This window comes from Xyrauchen texanus, chromosome 23 (genome assembly GCF_025860055.1).
Source record: "Xyrauchen texanus isolate HMW12.3.18 chromosome 23, RBS_HiC_50CHRs, whole genome shotgun sequence".
In the NCBI taxonomy this organism is placed as follows: domain Eukaryota; kingdom Metazoa; phylum Chordata; class Actinopteri; order Cypriniformes; family Catostomidae; genus Xyrauchen; species Xyrauchen texanus.
The window spans coordinates 40,546,100-40,559,474 of NC_068298.1; the positions used below are offsets into that span (position 1 = coordinate 40,546,100).

A 13,375-nucleotide genomic window follows, 5' to 3' on the forward strand; every position below is an offset into this window, starting at 1 on the left:
TTTCACATTTTGGAAGCTACATTTTTCTATACAAATGAAAATGACATGACAGCGCGTTTTCTGAGGACAGAAATGGAAAACATCTCACTGCATTAAAAGACTGTTGTAAACTCAACTACAAAAAAAACTGTTATTATTGATTAATAATAATGATAATAATTATTATGCAATAATAATATATTTTTTATAATAATTTCTTAACATTCCTATTATTATTGTTACAATAAAACAATGCTCAATTTTAATGAGTTTCAAAAACATAAAGATCAAAAGGGAGCTGACCCTTTCACAAATTTGCCCCCAAAAAAAAAAAAAAAGGTTAAATCTGTTCACTTTAATCAAAATTAACACCTGGGACATATACATACATACATATATATATATATATATATATATATATATATATATATATATATATATATTTTTTTTTTTTTTTAAATTATTTTTTTGGTCCAAAGGAGGTCACATTAAAACTACATTTGGAACCGTTTACCAGGACCTCATCATTTCTTTTTGGTACTTCTCAAATGTCTTTTATCAACAGATTTGACTGTTTTAGTGTTGTCCCAAACATAGACTTTCAATATTAAACTAAGACAATCCATTATAAAAATATTATTTATGTTAACATTAAATTCAATTTTAATATTTATTCTGTGAAAATGTTTTCTGTCAATTTTTTTACAAAGACGAAAAAAGTGTAATACTCGGGGTTCTTCGTTTGTTCAAATCCATAAGCCTCATCATGAGCAATAGTAATAGTGATGCTTGCCTTACCAATCAGTCCAAAAGCAGATCCTCAGTTTACACCACATTTGTTCATACTGTAGGTTTGCACGTTGAACAATGTAATGTTGAGCATTCCCAATAAAATCTCATCTGTTAGGGAGTTACCATAATGCCAAACCCCTGTAAAAGCTGTGTTATCTAGCTCGCTCACCTGGGATGTTATCTAGAAGCTTCTGTTGTGCTCTCTCCTTCGTTTCCTTGCGTTCACTTTCTGAGCGGGTTTTGTTATGAGGTGCCAATTTCCCGTTGGGCCAAAACGTGTCCCGGAATATATTAATGTAGTTAACCAACATCTGCTCACTGAAAATCCAGTTTACAGTGTCTCTGATTTGCCTGCAAAGAAAAGAACAGAGACAGAGTTACCATGTACACACACCAGCCACTCTATTGGGTACTGCACACCTGTACATCTACTTATTCATGTGAATATGTGATATCAGTGATTTAGACTGTGGCATGATTGTTGGTGCCTGATGGGCTGGTTTGAATATTTATTTTTATTTTTTACATTTTCTCCCCAATTTTGGAAAGCCCAATTCACAATGCGCTGTAAGTCCTCGTGGTGGCGTAGTGACTCGCCTCAATCTGGGTGGTGGAGGATGAATCTCAGTTGCCTCCGCATCTGAGACCATCAATCTCAAGACCATGAAGCACGTGCACGTTGCGCATTACCACGGAGATGTAGCGCATGTGGAGGCCCACGCTATTCTTTATGGCGTCCACGCACAACTCACCACACACACTACCGAGAGTGAGAACCACATTATAGGGACCACGAGGAGGTTACACCATGTACTCTACCATCCCTAGCAACCGGACCAATTTGGTTGCTTAGGAGACCTGTCTGGAGTCACTCAGCACGCCCTGGATTTGAACTAGCGACTCCAGGTGTGATAGTCAGCGTCAAAACTTGCTGAGCTTCCCAGACCCCCATTTTAGTATTTCTGTAACTGCTGATCTCCTGGGATTTTCACACAAAACAGTCTCTAGAGTGTAAAGAGAATTATGCGAAAAACAAAAAAACATCCAGTGAGTGGCAGTTCTGTGAACGAAAATGGTTTTGTTAATAACAGAGGTCAGAGGAGAATGGCCAGACTAGTCCAAGCAGATAGGAAGGTGACAGTAACCCAAATAACCACACGTTACAACAGTGCTATACAGAAAAGCATTTCTGAACATACAACACATTGAACACGGAGTAACCTCTAGAGACTGTTGTGTGTGAAAATCCCTAGAGATCAGCAGTTACAGAAATACCAGCCCATCTGGCACCAACAATTATGCCACTGTGTAATTCAATGAGATCACATTTTTCCCCATTCTGATGGTTGACGTGAACATTAACCGAAGCTCCTGACCTGTATCTGCATGATTTCATACATTACACTACTGCCACATGTTTGGCTGATTAGATCATTGCATGGATAAGTAGTATATACACAGTATATGTTATGGCCAACACTGTTACCAGTCAGATCTGAATGTGACTTTGCAGTGAACTGTGTAGAACTACTCCCCTTCTGAAAGTATTTCACTATTGGTTAACATTATCCAATAGGACAATAACAATAATAAAGAGAAAAATTACAGTTGCACAGTGAGACCAGGAACAAAGCAAGTAAATTGTGTCTTAAAGAGACAGTCTCTCTTTACCATGTGAAACAAGTTTGAAGTGTCCATGAGAAGCAGATAATTCATCTCAACTGAACTATGACACAAGCACATAAAGGCCTCCTGCAAAGTGACCGTCTGTGTGTGCGTGTCCTCTAGACCAGTCACAATCTCACAATAAAAAATGAGCCAGCTCTTCCACAAACCACTCTGTGTCTCAGCCAATTTCACCCAAGGAAACCTTCCCTTGACAATCTGACTGTGATAAATCATACATGTCCGTGTGAATTACAGCATGAAAATGAATCCAGTTCCAGACAGTGAAACGGCGTCCTGCTTGAATGTCTGGTGTCGTGCCCAAAGTCAAGACCTTGTCAAAATACTCCGCTCCTCGGCCAACTAAGCACTTCCGTTGATTGAAAGAACTTGTTTTGTTTACTCTTTTCAGAGCTCGACTAGAAATCCAACAATATCACTAGTTACTTTATGTGGTCTACAAGTTAACGGTCAATCAATACAGAACCCATTTACAGTACTACAATCATGTTCCTGATCTTATTGTGCACAATGCATCAGCGCACAATTATTTTCACAACCATTCATCAAAATGTAATTACTTGCTCCATCTCTGCTCAAATTACTTTCCCTCATTTGTTCACAAATCTGACAACATTAGTGGCGCTTATGTTTGTTTTAGAGTGCACCCAGCAAACACAACGCAAAAGAATAGCATGATGTTTTGCTGTTTATTCATGTTATACACCCTTTTTTAACTTGTTACTTTCAAGTCAGATGGCAAGCTCTCAAAAGAAGCAAATCTATTTATTTTGCTGTAGCACTGGAGATAGTTGCGATGGAGCGGCACTGCACAGATGGATATATGATATATTTTATATATGATATATCCATATTATCCTATATTACTAGCATTAAAGTACTGTATAACTATGACTGTATTCATGTGAGCATCTACAACAGGATAATGTATCAGACATTATCACGATCAAGTCCTTGGGGTCCTAGGAGGTATTTTGTATACATTTTATTCATCAACTGATGCTTACTTGTTAATAGTCCGTCCAAATGTGACTTGAACTAGTGCAATTAGTGTCTTCCGCACCCATTTAAACACTGCAGAGAGAAAAAGACAACAAAATCAGAAACGTCACACACCGTTCACAGGACTGATGCATTTGAGTGTCATGTGACCTGAGAACAAGCGTTTTTGTACTTTTTTCTTGCAGGACAGCTTCTGACTAACTATCATTAGAAGTGGTCAAATAAACTGGCTTAAGTGCTTGCAGTGCACTGAAACAGGGCAGTTTTCTTTCCTGTGTTGATGTATTTCCTATTGAAACAGGAAGTTGGGATGGAACTTAAAGGCTCATCTCTTCCCTTCCTTTTAAAAAGCCAATACTCTATCGTTTCCAACACAGCTGTGAACTATGAAGCTAGACAGTTTGAGGGACATTCTCATTGAAGAGAGCATTTGATATGTTTGGAAGACAAAGAAAGTACATTTTAAGTTTCTTTTGTCACCTGTAGGAGTTCACTGGTTTGTAACTGGCCAATAAACGTGGACTAAAGCCACAAAAGTCCCCATTATGATTTCATGGCGTTTTAAATGCACAGCGTCTGCAGCACGTCTGGTGTAAATTTCAAGGTTTGAGTTTGAAATGTATTAAAAATGCATTAGAGAGTATTTTAAAGAGTAGCTACAAGCGAGCATGTGAGGTTTCCCTTTACGAGAAATGGTCACTGTGCGTTACAGTAGTCACACTGTTACAAGGTTCACACCCACAATCACACTACACACATTCATCACTATGGGTTACAGTGTGACAGTTATGAGGACAGAATAAGAGCAATTTTATCACCCACACGAGGGCTGGGTATCGTTCAAATATTGCAATATCAATACCGATATCTTGACTTCGATACTGGTTCCTAAATGCTACTTTATGCGATAATTTGGTAAAAAAACAAAACAAAAACAAAACTCACTTGTCGCTGGTTGGACGCTATGTGGTACTATGGGATAATTTTCAGTTTATTTTGTATTTATTTTAACTAATAGTTCAAATTAAACTGGAAAAAATTAAGTGCATTTAAAATGTGCTGTTCAACTTTTTGAAAGATGGCTTTACAACAGTTGTGAACATCTCTCTGGTAAAGAAGTTTCATCCGTGCATTCTCCGTACCGGTCGGGTATTTCCTTATTCAGGAAAATATATCATGTGTGAATAAATTCGTTTAGTTCCCTCCTTCGCAATATACAGGTCCTTCTCAAAAAATTAGCATATTGTGATAAAGGTAATTATTTTCCATAATGTAATGATAAAAATTAAACTTTCATATATTTTAGATTCATTGCACACCAACTGAAATATTTCAGGTCTTTTATTGTTTTAATACTGATGATTTTGGCATACAGCTCATGAAAACCCAAAATTCCTATCTCAAAAAATTAGCATATCATGAAAAGGGTCTCTAAACGAGCTATTAACCTAATCATCTGAATCAACTAATTAACTCTAAACACCTGCAAAAGATTCCTGAGGCTTTTAAAAACTCCCAGCCTGTTTCATTACTCAAAACCGCAAACATGGGTAAGACTGCCGACCTGACTGCTGTCCAGAAGGCCATCATTGACACCCTCAAGCAAGAGGGTAAGACACAGAAAGACATTTCTGAACAAATAGGCTGTTCCCAGAGTGCTGTATCAAGGCACCTCAGTGGGAAGTCTGTGGGAAGGAAAAAGTGTGGCAAAAAACGCTGCACAACGAGAAGAGGTGACCGGACCCTGAGGAAGATTGTGGAGAAGGACCGATTCCAGACCTTGGGGGACCTGCGGAAGCAGTGGACTGAGTCTGGAGTAGAAACATCCCCGCATTCCCCAGGTCAAGCCACTTTTGAACCAGAAACAGCGGCAGAAGCGCCTGACCTGGGCTACAGAGAAGCAGCACTGGACTGTTGCTCAGTGGTCCAAAGTACTTTTTCGGATGAAAGCAAATTTTGCATGTCATTCGAAATCAAGGTGCCAGAGTCTGGAGGAAGACTGGGGAGAAGGAAATGCCAAAATGCCTGAAGTCCAGTGTCAAGTACCCACAGTCAGTGATGGTCTGGGGTGCCATGTCAGCTGCTGGTGTTGGTCCACTGTTTTATATCAAGGGCAGGGTCAATGCAGCTAGCTATCAGGAGATTTTGGAGCACTTCATGCTTCCATCTGCTGAAAAGCTTTATGGAGATGAAGATTTCATTTTTCAGCACGACCTGGCACCTGCTCACAGTGCCAAAACCACTGGTAAATGGTTTACTGACCATGGTATTACTGTGCTCAATTGGCCTGCCAACTCTCCTGACCTGAACCCCATAGAGAATCTGTGGGATATTGTGAAGAGAAAGTTGAGAGGCGCAAGACCCAACACTCTGGATGAGCTTAAGGCCGCTATCGAAGCATCCTGGGCCTCCATAACACCTCAGCAGTGCCACAGGCTGATTGCCTCCATGCCACGCCGCATTGAAGCAGTCATTTCTGCAAAAGGATTCCCGACCAAGTATTGAGTGCATAACTGAACATAATTATTTGAAGGTTGACTTTTTTTTGGTATTAAAAACACTTATTTTAGTGGTCGGATGAAATATGCTAATTTTTTGAGATAGGAATTTTGGGTTTTCATGAGCTGTATGCCAAAATCATCAGTATTAAAACAATAAAAGACCTGAAATATTTCAGTTGGTGTGCAATGAATCTAAAATATATGAAAGTTTAATTTTTATCATGACATTATGGAAAATAATGACCTTTATCACAATATGCTAATTTTTTGAGAAGGACCTGTATATCCAATTACATCGGAAACCTCAGGGCTGAGGGATCGGTTAATATTATTGCTTTAGTGAATTTTGCATTGAAAATTAAATAATTTATTTAAAAAACAAAAAGCTTAAATCAAATACATTTCTAAATTCAAACTGCACTCCAAACTAAACGAAATAGCAACACACACACACACACACACACACACAGACACACACACACACACAGACACACACACTCTCCCACACACACTTGTACTCACTGCCCCTGAGTTCAAATATCTCTCCAATCAGCATGAAGCAGGGCTCTGCCAGCGCGTCTTTTCTTCCGTCCATCTCATCACCGTAGTCTGAGAGATCACTGTCATCCTCAGCTTCATCCTGACACACACATTACACACTGGTCATGTAAAAAACTGGCATTTGAAGTGCTCCTCACTAATAAATAGCTCCTAAGTAAGCAAAATCATGTTTTGCTTCAAATGAATCATGTCAACAGAGTTCTGAGAGGGTTCGGTTTAAGGTTAGGGTATAATACACATTATTATCATAGAATGAAAAACATGGTCAACGAGAGGACCCCACAATGATAGTAAAAACAAATATTAGCTACAATGCGGTCCCCATGAGGAAAACGGCTAAATCAGGTCTTCGTAAAAATCTAAAAATGCCAAACGGTATCTGTAAGGGTTAGGTTGAGAGGTGGGATATAGTAGAGCACATATGAGTTTAAAGGGATAGTTCACCCAAAAATGAAAATTCTCTCATCATTTACTCACCCTCATGCCATCCCAGATGTGTATGACTTTCTTCAGCAGAACACAAATGAAGATTTGTTTTCACAAAATGCATGTGAATGGTGACCACAACTTTTAAGCTCCAAAAAGCACTAAGTGAGCATAAAAGTAATCCATATGACTCCAGTGGTATACTTTATGTCTTCAGAAGTGATATGATATGTGTGAGGGAGAAACAGATCAATATTTAAATCCTTTTTACTTATAAAAAAAAAAAAAAAAAGAAGTCACCATTCCCTTGTATTGTATGGACCTACAGAGCTGAAATATTCTTCTAAAAATCTTAATGTGTGTTCTACAGATGAAATAAAGTCATACACATCTGGGATGGCATGAGGGTGAGTAAATGATGAGAGAATTTTCATTTTCAGGTCAAAGGAAAATTCACCATTATGATAAAAACTGTGTGTGTGTCTGTGTGTGTGTGTACCTCCTGGTGTGAGAAGAAGTCGCCTGGCAGTCTCTCCAGGAAGGATGCAAGAGAAAATGAGGATTTCTTCTGGATGTCAATGACTTTCAGATGTTCTGGTGAAGAACTGAGAAACGCATATAGAGCCTCGCTCTGACACATGCACTCGTCTGTCAGCACTTTCTGTGGACAAAACATACGCAGATACAATAAAACTTCATGAATGTTCTCAAAAACACAGTCCAGCATCAAATAAGACATTGATGGCAACACTTAGATACTAACAGAAATTGGTCTGTGATGTTTGTTAGGAAGGACTTCAGACCGATGTATACTTCTATGGAACTAAGCAACGCATCTACACAGACCACTTCGGTCTGCTTTGTATCAAGAGACCCTCCCCAGGATGAATAGAAATAGATTTAACTTAAAATAGAACATCTGTTAAAGAGTTGTTTATATATGCATTGAAAAAACAAACCCAACTAAAGTCATCGACTCCGCATGAAGGAATTTCGTTTGAGGCACTTTGATGTAGCAAGTAACTAGATATCCACAAGCAGTATACTCTGCTTTGTTATCTAAATTACATAGTAATATACACATACTGCTCTGGATGGACACAAACTCTGATAGCAAAGAGTTGACACAATTCAACTTATTTCTTCCTTTTTTCTGTACAGCGGATCGTAAACTGACACAACTGTGCTGGTAGTGTACATTTACATGTCACTTGGTACATGTATGTAATTTTATATTTTATGATTACAAAAAAAAGTCAAGCACTTGTACTTCAAAAACATTCAAATTAGTTACTTTTTATGGATTAAATAATCCGGCAACAACTGTAAATTGTTCATAATTTCTTGATACCCCGAATTCTTTTTTAAATCTTGGGAAATTAAACGTGTTAATTTCTGCAATTATTATTTTTGGTTTAAAAAAATTACCACGATTTATGCAGAATCTGTTTTTTGACTGTGTTAGTAGAAAGGTGTCCCGAGTTGTTCCCGTCATGAACAAACTCAGGCACATTTGTACAATGTAGAGTTTAAGTCAGAAGTTTGCATACACTTTCGCCAAATACATTTAAACTCAGTCTTTCAGTCAATTCAGAAAACATTCCCTGTCTTAGGTCAGTTAGGATCACTACTTTATATTTTAAGAATGAGATGTCAGAATAATAGTAGAGAGAATGATTTATTTCAGCTTTCATTTCTTTCATCACATTCCCAGTGGGTCAGAAGTTTACATACACGTTGTTAGTATTTGGTTGCATTGCCTTGAAATTGTTTAACTTGGGTCAAATTTTTTGTGTTGCCTTCCACAAGCTTCTCACAATACGTTGCTGGAACTGAGTCAGGTTTGTAGACCTCTTTGCACACACATGCTTTTCCAGTTCCAGAGGTCAGGGCTTTGTGAAGGTCACTCCAATACCTTGACTTTGTTGTCCTTAAACCATTTTGCCCTAACTTTGGATGTATGCTTGGGGTCATTGTCCATTTGGAAGACCCATTTGCGACTGAGCTTTAACTTCCTGGCTGATGTCTTGAGATGTTGCTTCAAAGAGAATGAATGTGAAGGGACTTAATGATCAAAATCAAGTTTTAAGTTAAAAGAAGTAATCTGACTAAACATTTTCTTTACAAAAAGACTTTACTTAATTTTAGACCTACACTACCGTTAAAAGAAGTCTCTTCTGCTCACCAAAACTGCATTTATTTGATCCAAAATACAGTAAAAAGTTATCACAATTTAAAAGAATATTTTTCTATTTAAATATATTGTAAAATGTAACTTGTTATCAAAGCTGAATTTTCAGCATCATTACTGCAGTCTTCAGTGTCACATGATCCTTCAGAAATCATTATAATACGCAGATTTTCTAATATGGGCATATTTAAAGTGCATTTTACTCATTTACACCTGAACACATATTTGCAAGCACAAGCTTTGTTGATGATAATGAGGCATTATAAACACTAGATACAATATAATCCAAACATTCATATTATTTTTATATCATATTACATATCAGATTTATATTATACAGCATACAATTTAAATACCTGCTTTAGCCAAAACAACATTTACATGTAACTAAAACTTGCTTATTAGGACATTTTTCAAATGTCAATACTCTGAATCCTGGCTGGCAAGTCTGGCCAGCCAGGATTCAGTATGTACATGTTTATATAAAATAGCATGTCAACTAAAGAAAACTAAATGACTTACTCGTCCGAAATTGTATCCTCGGCTGATCAAATCTCTCTTCAAAATACAAATGTTCATCGGAGTCCCGCTGTTCTTCTGCGGAAAATGTGGACTTTTCCTAACCAGTGTATCGTTAAGCACTTCCAAGCACGCAGAACATTGAATTAAATTCTTGTTTTAAGACACAGTAGGGGGCGTTTACCATTTCCCTTGATCGTCTCAGCACATTACCGTATAATATCGTCCTCTGCCCGTGGGTGTGATCACATTAGAGATAATTAGTTGAGCCAGAAGAAACTGTACATCACTTTGTTTCATACAGATTACATTGCAGGAGAATATTTGTTTTAAATTTGAATTGTTTTATTTAAAAGTAGACATTTTAAGCTTTCTTTAGGCATGTTTCATGTTTGTGTGATAAGTATTCGCGGAGTTTCAGTTCATTTTTGTGACGTGTTTCTGAAATATGCTCGTGAACACAGAGACTGCTGAAAGCTCACCCTTTTTATTTTCTTTATTTTACAAAAGCACAAGATTTTGTTGTTATTGTGAGTGTACACAAATAAAAGTAGACCCTTTATAGTCTCTAATGATGTCTTACACTTATCTGTATACCCCAAAATGACGGAGTATTTTATGTTGTTTCCGCTGTAATGCCGATCAGGATGCACAATTCTTCATTATAAATGAGCCTAATGCTGAATTATGTTTGGTAAGTCTTATATATTTTCTTCCACTTTGTATTTATTTATTTATTTATTGTCAAAATGGTACAAGACAATTCTATTCAAAGGCATGTGACATCAAATAATTCAAAGGTAATCTGATTATATGACCTAAAACATCCAATCCAAGAGATTTGATATGATTACAATTTTGGGCATGTTATTGTAATCAGTGCCAGATTACATTTCACAAGTAAACTGCTGAATCTGCAGTGCAATCAATTGAATCATTTATTTTTTTCCCCATGCCAATTGACTGTTTCAGAAAAACCCGCCCGAAAGGGCACTTAACAATTAAACAAACTGCAGTTGGTCACTTTATATGTTGACCAGACAGACTGTTACTGTCTAAGTGTGCGGTTCTTGACAAGAACTAGCTGCACACTGACCAGAGTTTATAGTCTGTCTGAATGAGATTAGGAAGGACTTACCTGTAAAAATGTGTTGAGTTGATTTTTTGATTTGTCAAGAAATTTTTGGTCAATGGATTTGAATGGCAGTTTACTCAGAGAGGGAAGCTGCACTTTCTTTAGTGATGGGAAGCACTGCAAAGAGAAAAGATGGAAAAAAAGGGGAGGAAATGAGACCGGATTCCCACACATTTTGACCAATGAATTTCCATGACTTTTTCAGTTGGTCGAGATTGTTAGATGAAAAAGACTTTAAAATCAATAATTTTAAAGAAAAGAAATGCACAAAGAGTAATTTCTAGCCAGTAAAATGCTATAAAGCTTAGAAATATTTCCTATCACTATATACATTTCCAAGACATTACAATCTGTGGTTATCCAATCCTGGAAATCATAACTTAAAGACCTGATATTTCCAGGTTTTCATGATGAGAGAGAAATACCGGCAGTCATGCATAATCTGGATCAGAACTAATACATTTCCACTGATGTGATGAGTCACTGCGTCACCACAGCAACACAGTGATGGCCGTGTCAGAGGTCGGCCGTCACATCTCACTGGTGTTTTAGACGGCGGAGGCATAAATATCAGCCGTACCTCCAACAACTTCCTGTGCAGGGCCTGAAATTCGCTGAGTTTCCTGGTGACGCTCCAGCAGTTATTCTTGCAGTCGTCTGCTTCTGAAAGACTCACAGATACAGAGTAACACGCCATCTGCTCGCCGTTCTCCTCAGAGGCCTAGAGACACACAAATGAAGAGGAACTCCAAATAACAGGTTTTGAAAATACTTGAATGTTTATCTGAAAATTAAATGTTCCAATTGTGATTGGAAGAGACAGATTTAAAAACACTATAAACACACACACACACACACACACACACACACACACACACACACACACACACACACACACACACACACACACACACACACACACACACACACACACACACACACCTGTTCACATGCACATTCTATTTTAATGCTGTCATTGCTGTAGGTTGTGTTCGGCAAGTTAATGAACTACATTACATAGTGAAAGAACTGTTTTCTTGATTATAAAAGCTTAAACCATTATAAGCTGATCTTTCTACATTGGAGTATTCAAGATGTCGCAAAGGATTTATTTCAAACCCTAAATATTTTGAAACTGTTACGCCTATCAAAGCAGAATTTGGGGGTGTTAAATTAAATTGGCCACAAGCATTCAACAGAATGTTATGGATTGATCGTTTATAATATGACAATAAAATCAATGGCAATGCTTAAAAGGGGCAATTCTCAAAAAGCCATACAAAATTTGCTGGTCCGGTTTTACTCCAAAATCAAAAGAAACAAATAAGAATTTCTATTTTGTACTTAGAAAATTAAGCCTATTTTAGGGCCATTAACATTTTTTACATTGTGATAAATTATATAGTTTATTCATTAAATCGGTCATGACAGGCATTTTTTATTATTTGAATATGTTCCTTGAGGTTCACTTATAATATTAGTGAAGTTTTTTTGCACAATAATCAGTCATGTATAACATGATCATTTTCCAACCTCATTCTGACCCTCTGTCAGAAACGCTCTGTTTTGGCGCTGCTGCTCCTTTAAGATTTGACAGTAAACTCCCACTGTTCTGATTGGCACAACACTGCTCACAACTACTGGGCGGGGCTAGAAAAGTGATATGGTTAAGTGGGTGTTGATGTGTTGTTGTGGAGGCGGTCAGATGCAAATGTCTACCACAGTGTGACATCACAATGGGAGTCGTTTAGTCAGCTTGGTTTCAACAAATACTCTTTTTGCAGTGAGGACAATGACTACTTATATGATAAAAGATCAACAAAAATGTGATTCCTTAATGACCCCTTTAAATCATAAAGTATTTATACACCGTAGTAGTACCCCCTGGTACTCCCTTTCATTTTCGTTGATTTTAATTTAAAAAGTCATTGTACAATAGCATATTTCTTACTGTAATATAGTAAAAAATAAATATGACAATGATAACAATTGGAATTTTCATTATTGAAAACAATTTGAATAGTAAAATGTTCAGACATGTAACGGTAATGAGAATAGGGGGGTCAAATGTTCTGTGTTACAATGCCAAACAATTTTTATGGTCCTATAAGTAGGCTTCATTTTCTTATATATATATATTTATTATTGATTTGGGGTCAAATATGACCAGGACAATTTCTTTGGTGAGAATCATCCACAAAGCAACCAATTTAAAAACCTGTGTGTCGTTTTACAGACAATTAACAGACAACTGGGTAATGAACAAATGACTCACTGTTCTCATAAATATGCAAACACTATGCTATTAATCCTCAGAGCTCCAGGAAAAGAAGATGTTAAACCCATTGAAGAGGCTCTTCACAACAATCTGTTTACTTGCACAGAGCGGCGATGAATAATTAAAAAGATTAATGAGTGAAAAGCTTCTTTTAAAAGGCCACTGGTGCTTCACTGGCAGTCAAGTTTTATTTTTGTGAAGCTAGTGAAGTACAGTGCATCCACAAAGCATTCACAGCACTTCACTTTTTCCACATTTTGTTATGTTACAGCATTATTCCAAAATGGATTAAATTCATTATTGTC

The 13,375-nt window shown here is 37.2% G+C and overlaps 1 protein-coding gene across 1 annotated transcript in view; it reads right to left on the bottom strand.

Moving 5' to 3' along the window:
* The window catches only part of snx25 (sorting nexin 25), a 107,426-nt gene that overhangs the window by 7,297 nt on the left and 86,754 nt on the right, over positions 1-13,375 (bottom strand). The window contains 6 exon segments of the mRNA XM_052089067.1: positions 941-1,122; positions 3,465-3,531; positions 6,483-6,600; positions 7,447-7,608; positions 10,796-10,909; positions 11,373-11,513. Of these exon segments, the coding sequence (XP_051945027.1) occupies positions 941-1,122; positions 3,465-3,531; positions 6,483-6,600; positions 7,447-7,608; positions 10,796-10,909; positions 11,373-11,513 (784 nt within the window).